At 38.6% G+C, this 14,575-nt stretch overlaps 1 protein-coding gene across 4 annotated transcripts in view; it reads left to right on the top strand.

Annotated features, from left to right (window-relative positions):
- NRP1 (neuropilin 1) overlaps nucleotides 1-12,126 on the top strand; it is a 113,663-nt gene extending 101,537 nt beyond the window's left edge. For 2 of the 4 annotated variants that reach the window (XM_074867543.1, XM_074867533.1), the window contains exons 14-18: nucleotides 1,114-1,251; nucleotides 4,639-4,910; nucleotides 5,410-5,503; nucleotides 7,082-7,141; nucleotides 8,339-12,126. In XM_074867543.1, coding sequence (XP_074723644.1) covers nucleotides 1,114-1,251; nucleotides 4,639-4,910; nucleotides 5,410-5,503; nucleotides 7,082-7,141; nucleotides 8,339-8,628 — 854 coding nt within the window. In that variant the 3' untranslated portion in view covers nucleotides 8,629-12,126. Of the gene's footprint in view, nucleotides 1-1,113; nucleotides 1,252-4,635; nucleotides 4,911-5,409; nucleotides 5,504-7,081; nucleotides 7,142-8,338 lie in introns of all 4 variants that reach the window. The other 2 variants (XM_074867553.1, XM_074867525.1) reach the window with 1 other exon arrangement.
- Nucleotides 12,127-14,575: the final 2,449 nt, after the last annotated feature.

The following is a 14,575-nucleotide window of genomic DNA, read 5'->3' as shown; positions in this document are numbered from 1 at the left end:
CACGTGCTAGGGGTTGCATTATCTTTCCTGGCTTTTTTTAAATAATGGGCAAGGAACACAGTTCTTCCCCCAGAGCTGATACTGATGGGAGCACAGAGTCCTTTGTTCTTAGTTCATACTTGCACAAAGCATCTCATTAAAGTAAACCTTATTTTTTAATAAGCCTTGAGTCATGCCTGAGAAAAGACTTCTGGATTTGGTCACATTGCTGTGGGAAGGGTATTGTTTTACTGGGACTTGTCATTGTTCAAGGTGAGGTAAAAGTTCATACCAGTGGGGTAGGAACCAAAAGCCCAAAAGATTTCAAACTGCTTCTGAAAATAAGAAATGCAAGGGATTTATATGCTATCTTTGTATAATCTTTCCATTCAAATTCCAAGTTCTATTGAAGAAAATAAGCTACTATGTATTAAACCTTTGGGCAGAATTGAAGAGAAGCTGAAAACAAGATATGATCTCATCCTGACCATAATACCAGACTTCCCTTCTTTTACATGGATCTTATTTTGAAGCTTATTTTGAGTTCATTTGGCAATCAGCCACATTTGTCCCTTTTCCGTCTCAATTTGTCCATTTCAATGCTGCCATCTTGTGGGCCTACTTAACTGTCTGGAAGATGCTGAAATAAGTTCCTTACTGAAGGCACGTACTATACATTTCACCAGAAATCCTTTCCTGCCAAGGACATTCCATTAGTATTTCTGTCCTTTCTTATTTTTGTCCAAATCTTATTGTGAGTTGTTGCAAAACTTTGCACTGTTATGGTTCAAATAAATATTAACAACCAGAAAATATATCTGATAAACAAGCCAGAGCTTTCTTTTTGAGTTGTATATGTTACAGCACAGTTATCAGCTAACGTGGGCAAATCAGAAGTATTAATCTAACCACAAAAAATCCCAAAATATAGGTCACAAAGAGATAAGAAACAACCACATCGTTTACTAGAAATAATCATGCTTCATCTGTTTCCCAGTAGGGATGCTCTTGCTACAGCTTCTCAGAGTTTCAAGTAGGAGTGGTCAAATGCATGCATTTCATTTTGAAGTACAAAATCTGAATTATGCAATTAATAATCACATTTCATCCCTCCTTTTCTCTCTTTCCCTGCAGAGCTGCCACTATACAACTTTAACTGTGCCTTTGGCTGGGGATCCCAAAAGACTTTGTGCCACTGGGAGCATGACAACCAGGTGGATTTAAAGTGGGCAATCCTGACCAGCAAAACTGGGCCAATTCAAGACCACACAGGTAATCATGAGTTCATGATTTAGCCATTTTACATAGGAAGAGGTTGATCTGTTTCGTACCAACCTGCTTTCCAAAACCATAGAAGAGTTAATTATGCCTAAAATATGTAGAGTTACAAAGATGATTAGACAACCTAATCCAATCCATTATATATAGTCACAACTAACTAACTGTTTGGGAATAAAGACCATTTATTGTCAGGATTGAAGATACTCCCTTTCCCTGTCTTGCCTTTCGTTAACCATCATCTGGGACAGAAAAAAATTCTGAATAACCACATATTCTGCAAATATCACTTACCAAGTAATACAGTCATGAACAAACCTCACATTATTCCAGTTTGTAGTTACAGGGACTGCCCACCACAGAAAGGAATTGTAAGTGAAATTTCCCAAATGAACATATTTCCATGACCTCCTCCTCTCCAGCAGGAGTTGTAGATTATAACCATCACTTTGTTCACACACAGTTTTTCCAGAAATATCACCCGGGGAAATTGATTGGTTGGTTTTGTAGCATCAAACTCATGGCTCTGCATAATTAGGCAATAAATATGCTGCTGGCTAGTGGTGAAGGGAGGGCACTGCGTGACCTGCACAGCCTCTTGCTTTAGTGTTCTCTCTTGCATACGTGCAAATTAATCAAATGTGTTGAGATGAATCCCCCTTCCCACTTCTGCAACCCCTTTGCCTAATGAGAATGACAAGGAAATTAGACAAAATTGGACTTTTTAAATTCTGAGACACTTTCAATTGAATCTTAAGACAAGTACAGTAGTTTCAGGGAAAAAAAAACTTATAATACTTTGACTATAAATGGCATTGTACAAATAAATGGCATCAAATTAACTAAATGCAGTTAGCTGAAGTGAAGGCTGTAATGGTGGAAAAATTGATGTAGAGAAAAGTGAAATGGCTCAGTAGGCTCTGACATTGAAAGGAGGTTAAAAGCTATGTTAGCCAGAGACTGACAAAATCTAAAAGGCATGCATAAGTAAAGCTCTAATTAAGACAATGAAGACAGAGTTCCTGACCCAGCACTGCAATAATATTCTGGAAATGAGAGCTATCTGCACTTTGCCACCAAGGATTATAGAGAGACTGAACCTGTCTTCAATCAAGAGATGAAGAAATTATATTCTTCAAATGAGATTTTGTTGTTTCTGCTGGGCCCTGCTAGTGCAGAAGATTTACTTGTTCCATTAGCCGTAGCCTCAGTAAGTCTCACAAGCAGACCCTTTTTCTCCTTACCACAGTAATTTTCAATGTTTTCCAAAATTTTCCTTCAACTATAAGGGCACCTTCACCTGCCGGCTTTGTCATTCACCTGCCAGCATATACAGAATGAGTGGGGTGGGTGTGAACACAGACCATGAGCAGCCTGAATGGCACTGACATCCCAAACAAGCCCCTCAGTGTCATTGCTACACAGCAAGGCCACCCTATATATTGGGCAAACCACAGTGAGCAACTCCCAGGCGGTATCTGTCTCTCAGCTGCACATGTGTAAAGCTGAAGAAACTCCACAGAAGTGATCTTCAACAGCAGTTGCTTTAAGACAGCAGGATATGCTGTATGTCGCTTCAAATTATACATGTTATGATTACATCTGACCAGAGTTAAGTCTTCCAACTGAGACAGCCATCCTAATGCTGTGATTAGTTTCCTTTTTACCTCCCTTTGGATTTTCCTGTCACCATTCTTTGATGAGATTTGCACATGTTGTGCTGACCTCTGCGCAGAAGCAAAGTTGGAAAGAACATACAGGCACAAGCGCTCCTGCTGAAGAAGCTGAACAAGATGTTACTGCAGTAAGATAGGAAAAAGAAAAAAATAAAAAGCCTAAATTTTGGGGGCACGTTATCATCATCTTCCTCTATAAAGTTCTTTCAAAGTCCAGATACTTCCACATGCATATTGGCCGGGATACCTCTGACTGCCCACAGAAAAGTCCAAACAGAAGAAAGTGTCTTTTTCTCATGTTAGAAGAAATATTTCTCTCTCATTTATTAGGCCCACTCCTTCCAGCCACTGGGTTTAACCCACTCCTCTTTGTTCCTGATTCACTTTTTACTACCCTGCCCTTCTTATGCTTCCCAGAGTAGCATTGCTCATCTTCCCTTCTTCATTGGTGCAGGACTATACCATTACAATCCAGCAAGTCTCAATTATACATTATTTCAGATGTAATTCAAGAATACCATGTATAAGCAAAGACCAATTTGATAAAACACCAGCCTTCTAAAACATCTTCTTTTGCCTGTTTTTACTTTTTTTTTTGTTTAAGCATTGATATAAAGAGAGATATGTATACTTATTTCAGCATTTGAGGTATAGTATTTCTTGTTGTTACTTTTCTCCTTCCTACTTTCAAAATAACCATACATCGATGCCAGTAAATGCTGTCTCCATCCTTTTGCATGAGTGCATTACACATGCAATCTATTCTTACACACACCAGGATGAACTTCATATTTTTCCACCATAATTCTCTGCAAAGAAGCTGTTCAAAAGCAGACTGGAATGAATGCCTGGCTGGTGTACATCAGAAGCACTTCTCTGTAGTCAGTATCTTACTTAGCAATTTTGTGTTACCAAACTAATCACACTCCCACGTGCTTCTCTCCCAGTGTGATTAAGCAAGTAATTTTCCAAGTTAAAGTTATTAGGTGTTCAGATTTCAGTGTGTATAAATCCATTATGCTCTTCAGAAAATACCAGCCATAATCTTACTCTTTCAGGAAATGGTTCACAAATATACAGAGCCCAATATATTATTACAAAAATCAAGGGAATAACTCCAGCACCATTTGTGATTATGCTCAGACGCTGTTTAGGAGCACTGTTTATATCTCAGTTCCTGATCTCCGACCATGGCTGTTCAAATCTATTTTATCCTCCAGTGTTCTTCCCATTCTAATCTTGCCTTCTCAAGCACAGATTACTTTAAACAGAGATTAAAAATACCTCTTTGCACAATTAGTGTAAAGTAGGCCCCAGGGATTTCTGTCTAGCCTGCTGAGCTAGGGTTGGTTCTTTTCAGGAGATGCACACTGACTAATGGAGCATATGCTGTCACACTAAACATGCTTTTGCCTCCTTCTCTGAGCAAAATCAGACACCTTGTGTGTGCCCTGTAGTGAACATGTTGTTATGGTTCACTCTTGGCACAAAGCATCCCAATGAAAGCAAAGGAGACTTCCAGAAGAAATAAACTCTCCTTAGAGCACATCAGCTTTCCTGGAGCTCCCAAACCAATGCCCCCTGAGGCTTGACCCGTTAGTGTTGGAAAGAAAACAGAATGATCAGGTCTGGTTGGGGCTTCTTAGGTAAACAAAGAAAATGAAAGCTGGTGGCTATTCCTAACGCAGTCCTTCTGTCACAGTAGGAGATGGCAATTTCATTTACTCACAAGCTGATGAAAGCCAGAAAGGGAAAGTCGCCCGACTGGTGAGCCCCGTGATTTACTCGCAGAACTCTGCCCACTGCATGACTTTCTGGTACCACATGTCCGGCGCACATGTTGGCACCCTGAAGATCAAACTGCGGTACCAAAAGCCGGACGAATATGACCAGGTGCTGTGGTCCCTGAGCGGGCACCAGGCAAACTGCTGGAAGGAAGGACGTGTTCTTCTTCACAAGTCTGTGAAACACTATCAGGTGAGCTTGGCTAAACTAACAGAGCTGAGGCCAGTAAGACCTTGCTGGTATTGGGGTTTTTTATACACCGTAGGAGAAAATGTCACTGAAGAATTTATGTAGACAGTATTATACCTACAGATGAGGTGCTGTTGCTGTGACAGTAATAATAGTGACATATTTCATGGTATCTCAGATGACAGTGATATAAGTAATTTGTTATCGAAGGCCAAAGAAATAGTTTAGGAATCATTTTTCATCTGTCACAAAACTGCATTCTTGCCACAGTTTTGCTGCTGATGTAAAAGTCCTTAATGAAGTTATGACATTATATAAATTCACATTTGCATATATAAAGTCATAAAGGCACGCAGTGCAGATTGGCAGGCCACAATCAAAGTACATGTAGATGGGGCATCATGACAAGTGAAGATGTGTGTTAACAACTAATTAAGATATCCTGAATGCTGCAATTGTGTATTAACAGGAAAACAATGTGAACATTATCTTATTTTGCCAGGTGGTTATTGAGGGAGAAATTGGAAAAGGAACTGGAGGAATTGCTGTGGATGATATTAAAATTGACAATCACGTAGCACAAGAGGACTGCCGAAGTAAGTATGAATAGCAAGAACATATAGACATCTCATCCAAAGCATTATTTATTTTGTTTTGATAGCTGTTTTTTATCTGTGAGAAAGGGATAGATAATCATTGTCTATATAGCAAGTTTTGCACTGAAAACATCCTGATCTGACCCATAGCTTTATTCGTAGTAAGTGCCACTGGTGTCACCTCAGCACCCCAGCAGCTGCAGTCTTTTGGATCAGAACTGGCATCCTACTGCCATAAGTCACAGCACATTCACATTCTCACATCTCTCCCTATATTTTAGGCTCTTGCTCTCTTTAAATTTCTCTGTTTTTCCGAATCCTCTTTGCTGTTTTAACTCAAAATCTAGTTTTACTTCTTCACCCTTTTTAGATGACCTACTACCAAGCCTACTTGAATTCTATTTTAAAGAACCATATCAAACCCTTACAGAATACACAGATAGGGTGAAATGGCCCGTGCTCTGTCCTCTGCTGTCCTGTAATTCTGAGTTTGCTGGGACTCGTTTGTTGTAGTCACCCAGACACATAGAACATGAAGTAATGTTAGAACATGGCCTTTTCCACATCTGAGCCAGGCTATTCCTGAGATGCTATTTGAGTCCTTTTATTTCTGGCCAGTCTTGAGTTATTCCAGTCACTGCTGATCATATGTGCATTGCATACTGCATGTAATTTGGCAGCTGCAACCTCAGATAAACACAAGCAACTGAACCCTTCATGATGGAGATGAAGCAATGACTTTTGTGTACGAGAGGGGATAGAACTGAGAACCCTCAGCATTAGAAATATAAATTTATGCCATGTGAGCAATACAACTGAGAGCAATAATAGAGGGTGTTCGTCATGTTTTGTAGCTAATAGCCTTTTGAGGCTATCATGACAGACTCCAACTACATGGTATTTTCACTGCAGGATGAGAAAACTGTACAGTCTCTTTTTAACACACAGTCCTGGGGTTCATCATATGCCGCCAGAGTGACAGTTACCAGGAAAGAGAGGCAGGATGCATTGCTTGGTCTTCTTGCAGTGTCCTCAGTGCCAAGAAGGGTGCTGGGACTGCAGTGATGATATTCACCTGACTCCAAAATGAGAGAGGAAAGTAACTTCTTTCCTACCTCCGCATGTTTTGGTTGTTCAAACCAAATCCTGAGCAAAGACTTTGACCTGTGGGCACTAAAGCCAAAAACTCAGTCTGAAGCTCAAACACAAGTGGTCTTGCTGCAGTCAGTGAAATTGTTCTGGTGATTAACTGCCTACATTGATGAAGTGTTGTGGAATTGGGCTCCAAAATTGTAAATACAATGAATGAGATGCTAATTCATCACACTGATTTCTCTTTCCCAGGCATGGAAAACCCCTGCTGATAACTAAAACTGTGCCAAGACTGGGCGGAGAGGAGTTTTTAAATCTTTCTTTTTTCTCCATTAATTTTCAGAGCCCATCATAATGAACAGTTCTGTCAAGCTGACATAATAATGCTCTGACACAGGAAAATCTGCTATACCATTATTGCCAGCATGATAGTCAATCAGTGTTTGTAACCCTAATAATCAATGTCAATTCTCTTTGCTTCATTAGAATCAACTGATGTGGAGAAAGAAATAGATGAAGAAGAAGACCCAGAAGGTAATCAAACAGGTAAAAATTGTGTTATTGTTGAAAGGAATGCATTTTAAAGGGCATTTTCATGTGAATTTATGTATTCTATTTATTTATTTATAGATTAGTTCACTAACTGCATATTGTATTAAGGTTTTTTGATTTATCTAGATCAGATGCTAAGAAGGCTTACATTTATTTGAAGGATTTAATAGTTTTATTTTTCTATGTTATATAATCTTATGGACCTTGTATTATTTATACCTATCTGAAACCTATAAAATTTTATATACTTAATTTGTTACATTGTATACATATATGTGCATCCACACTATAGCTCCTTAATATTTTGTTATCTAGAAGGTTTGTCCACAGCTGAAGAAACAGTTATCATTATCTCTTACAATTTATGAATCAGTGTCATTTTCAGACCTGGCTGAAAATGTCATTTTGTGACCAGTCTACCAAAGCATTATCATTTTCAATGATGATAACTGTAAATGGATCATTAAATGGATCATAATTGTCATATTGTCCCAATAATAAAATATACTTGCGTTTTTCAGGCAATGAGCTTAATTTTTTTCTGCTACAGTCAACAGGATTGCTATTATTGATTTCGGTGAAAGTAGGGTTTGTCCAAAGACTTTTTGGCTTTTCCTGCAACAATTAGTAGGGTTTGCAAGCTTATTGAAACTCTTTCATAAACTGAAAGGGTTGAGGGAAAACATTATAATACCTAGTGAATATTTTACACAAGGGGCAGAGCACTCTTCTGTGTCTGTTCTGTCACTATTTCCATTTCAAGGTCCAAACCTGAAGTCAGTGAAGTGGAGATGGATGCAAAACGGCTGGAGATTCCCAACCAGTGTCTAAGGCTATAAACATTCACACTGAGCTGAACAAGATTTAATTAACATTTTTGAGCTAAATACTGCAAGCTGGCAAAATATAATCAAAAGGTCTGGTTATTCATTCCCAAGACTCCCACTTAATCCAAGTCAGAATCAGACCATTATTAACATGCAGCAGATTCAAGGATTGCAGAATAGTATGGAAAAAAAGACCTATTTGGGCCACATTATAGTTTTCAGCTCTTTATGACCACCTCCTAGAAGCTACATTTTCAAATTATGTAGCAATTTAAGTCAAAAAATTTCCAGATTTCCAACTCGTCAAACCAAGTTCTAACTAGAATCAGTTCTGAAAATTTTACACTTCTTTACTCCATTTCAGGGTTTACGCCTCCATATCATACAGGTGAGGACTATGATGATAACATCTCCAGGAAACCAGGCAACGTCCTGAAGACCCTAGATCCAATCCTTATTACCATCATAGCCATGAGTGCACTCGGAGTGCTTTTAGGAGCCATCTGTGGAGTTGTCCTGTATTGTGCCTGTTGGCACAATGGGATGTCAGAGAGGAACTTGTCTGCACTGGAGAATTACAATTTTGAACTGGTCGATGGTGTAAAACTGAAAAAAGATAAACTAAACACACAGAATTCATACTCAGAAGCATGAAGGTATAAAGCGACTGGAGAAGTTTCAGAGAATCGGGATGGAAGGACATAGCTCGGTCGTGCTGGGGAACTGTTGATCTTCTTTTACTGTACAGGCTGAAAAGTGCATTGATGACACTGAGCCAAGCTTTTCTCAGGAGCTTCAATGAGTGTGTAACCGATAAACATGGACAACAATCTGTGTTAACAATCTGAATCATGTACAGTCTGCTTTTTCTGTTGGTTTTATTTGAAATAATCAAATGCTGGTGTTGAGACCAAGTATGATTGACTTATAGTTCATTTTGTCTTTCTTTCTCTCCCTCTTTTATTTTCCGTTAATGGATAATTTTGTTTTTACTGTGCAAAATCCAAGATGCTGTCACAAAATGTATTCAGTAGGGTCCTTTGGATGGACATGCTGTCTGTAGCTCAGTGCCCAGAAAATATTGGAGTAAAAGCAATTTAGTGGACTCCTGCACCTGTATTTGTGTATAATTGCTCGTGTTGTGCATAGGCAAAGAAGGGTTAGGATGTTTTTGAAAGTACTGCTGCATCAGTACCGATATAGTGTGTCAGCTCTGTTTACGAAGCAATACAGTCAGATTTTATTGATGTTTTTCAGTGTTGTACTAAATTTTGTGCTTGTGAACTCCATAAAAGAGTATGTGCCATCATCAGACACAACTGGTAACCAAGTGTACTGCCTAAAAACTAAACAAAAAAAGTCCTTGGCACTGGCTAGTGTATGTCCTCTCAAGTGCCTTTTTGTTTGTACTGCTTCTCATTGTGTTAACATTAACTACAGCTCTGCTTCTCTGCAGTTATGCCCTTGTCTTTAATCATATTCTAATGGCTCACTGACTAAAAGAAAAGTATATTTTAGTGTAAGAAAGTAGCCTTAGCAAGGCAAGGGCTAATCAGATTTGACAACCTGGCTCGATTGTTCTGCTTTCTGTATTTCAACTTCATGTCTCTTGACCCTTTTGTATAAAGCTGCAATATCCCCTTTTATTGTTCTTTCATATAGAATGTATTTTCAAATGTAAAATCTCTCTCCCTTTCTCTTCTCTTTCTCTGTCTCTTTCTCTCTCTGAGTAGATTGCATAAGCATTTGCCATTGCCAAGGAAAGAAAACTGCAGCTTTAACTTGCTGGTAATGGCAAAGGATTTTATTAGAGTTTGTGTTAAAAAAATAAGGGAAAATTCTTAACTTTACCCTCCAAAGTCGAACTTTGGGTTTCTTCTTAACAGCATAAAGTGACAGTATCTTTTTTCCTGAAGTCATGAAACATGTCTTTTATTCTGAACAGCTTGCCTGTTAATTACACTAGGGAAAATTATTCCCTTACTGAAAAGATTGCCTTTAAAATGAGAAACTTTCCTCCTCCTGCCCCTACCTGAACCCAGAGTTCTGTTCTCTCAGTAAACGTGTATTTTCATGCTAATCAATGCTAATTGGGCTTACTCATGGGTACTGAGGGCAGAATAAAATCCCACAGTGTATGTAGGGTATGTTCTTACCATCCTGTTATATCCAATTGGCATTTCATACCAGAAGGTTTCTGTTTGACCAGAAGTGCAGATAGTGACAGATTCAGTGAGCTGAGTAATGTAAGGTTGTCGGAAAAAATGTGTATGACAATTATGTGGCAATTTTTAAATATTTTAGGACAAATATTATTGGAAAAATAATATTCAACAGCCTATGCAGCTGGTCCAACAGGGTAAAGAGAAACAAGATTTTGTTTCCTGCAGGGGTCCATAGGAGGAGGTGAGGGACCAGAGGGATCGCTCCCCTCCTGCAGGTGCAAGGGGACCCCCTGGGTTTTCCACGATGACCCTCACACAAAACAGCCATAACTGGGGAGGCAGTGGAAGAAGGCAGCTTTAACCTTCCCCTAGGTATCTACCAACCAGCAGATAAAACCAGAGCAAACATGGGGAAAGGAATGTCCTGCAAAGTGCTGAACTCATGTTTTTCCTCACTGAATTCCCCAAGTAGAGTCAGGGAAGCGATTGTGACTTTTTGAGTTTGTCTTTTCCAAAATTGCTTTTGTAGTAGAGCAGTGAAGTATCCTGTCCAGGATTAGGACTGAAGAAGGGCTAATTTAGCCTTGAACTACATAGAGTAACAGAATCCACCCCTATTTATCAATTAAATGTTTTGAAGCATATAATTTCACCAATATGAACCATAAACCAGAAAAATCTGTAGAAAATCCACCAGTAACCTAGAAAGTGAAGAAAAGGGAGGGAGACTGGAGGTAAAAATATGAGTTTTGAAGTTGAAAATACTTTAAAGGAAGACTGAATAGAAAAAATGGTGGACAGTTGCTACTTCAAAGGAGTCCTAAAGGCAAAGACTATAGCGAAAATTCAAACAGTCACTTCAGGTCTTCAAACCTTAGATGCTTAAACTGGAAGAGTTACCTCCCCAGGCTCTAGACCTTGGGTCCTCCAGAAGGTGAGACAGAGCACCTAAAGCCTGAAAGTTTTGCCTGAAAGTTAGTCCATGAAATGTCCCAGGTGACAAACTCACTTTGGCAGAGGTAGAATTTTCATTTGTATCTAACACTGTAATTTGACCGTAATGGTATCACAGCAGCTAGCTAATTAACCCAAAGAAAAAAAGGATTTTTCAAAACTATTTTCAGCACACCACCACCTTGTGATTCAGGTGTTAGGGTCTGTTCTTAGCTGAAAAAATTTCTAGTCCACTAACTTGACTGAGAGCTATGTTGACTTGAAGAGAAAATCCCACTGGGGAGCCCAAGCCCAAAACCGTTTGAAATATTCTTATGGATTTCAATAGATTCTGGACCAGCTCTTGGTCTTGATCTGTTTGAACAATAAAGCTGGTGGTTGGTGGGTTTTTTTCTTCTTTTAATATACTGAGAATAGTGAACGTAAAAAGAAATGTATCTCCTTTGTGGTCTTCAGACCTTAGTATGATAATGAGGATCTAGCACTGAAGATTTGATTTCTCTGAAGGTAATAGAATGAAAGTTGCCCTTCAATAAAGGAAAAATGATACTGCAACTTTACATTGAAAAGTATCTTGCACTGATAAATATATTTAAAAAAATTATATGTTTATAAAGTTATTAATTTGTAAAGGCAGTGTTACAAAATGTTCAGTTTATATTGTTTTAGATTGTTTCATAATTTTTAAAGTGTAAAATAACATATTTTTTTCTTTATTGAAAAACTATAAAAATCTTCTGTAGTAAAATGATTTCATTTTACTGGTATATTATTGCTTCATGTTTTGTACCATCATAAAACTTTGTGCAAATTTTTTTTACAGAAATTTTTATTTTCTATGACAATATGACACTTGTAAATTGTTGTTTCAAAATGAACAGCGAAGCCTTAACTTTAAATGACATTTGTATTCTCAGACACTGAGTAGCATAAAAAAAAATCACATAGAACTGAACTGTAACTTAAATTTCCAAACTATGACTACTACATTCCAAAGAAACAGTTGAATTAAACATTTTCATAAAATATCCCATACCTGATGTATTTTATTATACTAAAATGAATTGGTTTTATTAAATGGCTGATTTTATTTAGCATCTTGCAACAAGCACAATGTTTTAATCATGGTTACATTTGTTGGTAGGCAACTCCAACAGACAGCACTTTGGTGGAACCATTCATGGTTTAGGATGGATGGGTTCACCCTCTGCCTGCCCAATTCTCTCTCCCTGCTGGAAGACAGTCCCACTACATGCCTAACTTTTAACCAAACAGCTGGAATTTAAGAGGACAAATCTGCCCCCACTGCTCTTAGGTTGTAATTCACCTCGCTGTTGTGGGAAGCCCAAGCCACCCACCCTATGTAGATCATACGTGCCACTTGCGGATTGCTCTTAGGGGGGGGTGAGATACACTGTGGAGTTACGTCCATTTTTGACAAGTTGCTCCACTAAGTCTCTGCTCCAGTAGTAAGGTCTGTACAGATGAGCTCCCTGTAAATTTCCACTGAAGTCATCAGGACTTACCCAACCATGGCCAAATCTCCCAATGTAGAGCACAAGTTGCCGATGGAAGCAAATGCTGCAAGGGCAGCTCATTGGGCCTGATTCGGCATTTAGTTGGGTGCTGAACTCATCTGTGGAATGTATGATCATGGGTAGGGTGACCTTCAAGAAGTTTTCATCCAGATCAGAAGCTTTAGATTGCCCATTTTCTGTTATGTAATACTTAGCTATTTGTTTCTTTTTAATACTGAGCACTCTGTACATTAAAGTTTGTCAAATCCTTTCTTTACATTGCACACTTGAACAATGCACATACTGTCAGTATGTCATTAGGTTGAGTACTCTTGGAGATTTTACTTCAGTGACTTTACTACTTCTGGGTGAAATACTGTACTTATTACCACATATTTGATGATTGCAACACCTGAAGAGAAAGTATCAAATCTTGTGTCCTCAAGAGAGCGGTGTTGTGGGTACCTGTTTAAAATATGAGATGGAAGTACAGCAAGGCACCTGAGCAAAGCTTTCCTTTGTGGTCAGAGTAGGGCTTGTTCTCAAAAGACAGATGTGAAGGTTATTGTCCATATAATCACTAAACCTAAATTCCGTAGAAATGTACTTCATTACACTCTGTTTGCTTCTGTGATAACCAGCCACAGGGCTCTTTAAGGGAAAATAAATGGCAATGGAATTAATTAGTGAGAAAAAGAAATCTATAAAGGAAATCCACTGAGGATGAAGTTCAGAAAAGAGAAAAAAGTATTTTAAGTTAAGAAAATTCTCTTCCTTTCATTTCGGGGAAATTAATTAGCCCAGAAGCTGACAACTACTTAGCACTAAACCTTCAGTTTTCCACAATAAATGGGCTGCATAAAGGAAAGACAAAAATGGTGCAGTGGGATCTGAATTACACTTCAGAACATAACTTGTAAACTTGAAAGAAAAAGAAGAGCAGATGGAAATAACAGATGGGTCAGCTACAGGCAACCAGTGCCAAGAGTGCACAACTCTGAGGCGCAGATATTAGGGTCATGGTCTGTAAAAAGGGTCTTTGGCAGGTAGTGACAAGCAAACCCTATTATTATTTCACCTGTACTTTCAATCAAATGTACCAACCCTGAGCCAGCAGCTACGTAGCCATAGTGCTGAGCCCAGTCCCATTTCCTTACCTTTTGGCAGATGTAAAACACAATTACACAGCAAAAGGCAGATGTACAGGAGAGGCAGGGGCAGCACAGCTGACGTTTGGCTGGGTAAGGCCCACTGGCATCACAGAAATGACAGCAGTGCCTACCTGTACAAACCTGCCCACTGGACCGAAGCTACCAGTCCCAGGAGAGATGAAGGCTCCTCAGTCCTCACAAACTATCTTTTATGAGGCATATGAAGACTTAACGGGTGCATACTAACATAGCTCTAAATTTGACCTTCATAAGTCTTTTCTTATGTAAAACTAGTCCATTTCCAAGTCAATTCTCCTAATCTGCTTTGCTAAAGTCAGATGTTGAAGCTGGTTTCAATTTTCAGATCATAGCATCTGGATGTTAGATCCCAGAGTAATTCCCTTCCCATTCCTTAATTGTTCTCTCCTTTGCAATGTGTTATGCTTAACACCATATTGGTTCAAGCAACATTAATTTATTAGAACTTTAATCTCTTCTTTTATATGATTTTATGCCTCAAGTCACCCATAACCACAATTTTATCTACAAGTGTTTGTTAAATTATAACAGAGTGTATCTAATTTTTTTTTTGCCATGGGATACTTTGTATAGCTGTTTTATTTGCCGATTAGTCCCCCTGTAGACCCTAATTGCTTTTCTACAGTAGGTCAGTTCTCTATATACACTTTTATTCTCATAGCTACACACAATCAAACTCTAATCTTATCACCTCAGCACTGATAGTGTCTCAACATTCATGACTGAAAATCTCATTAAAAAATCTTCTGGCATTTTTCACAGATGGATGAAGTCT

The sequence above is a fragment of the Strix uralensis genome, chromosome 1 (assembly GCF_047716275.1).
Source record: "Strix uralensis isolate ZFMK-TIS-50842 chromosome 1, bStrUra1, whole genome shotgun sequence".
In the NCBI taxonomy this organism is placed as follows: domain Eukaryota; kingdom Metazoa; phylum Chordata; class Aves; order Strigiformes; family Strigidae; genus Strix; species Strix uralensis.
Note: the sequence above shows the minus strand (reverse complement) of the source record. Positions and strands in the feature narration are given on the sequence as shown.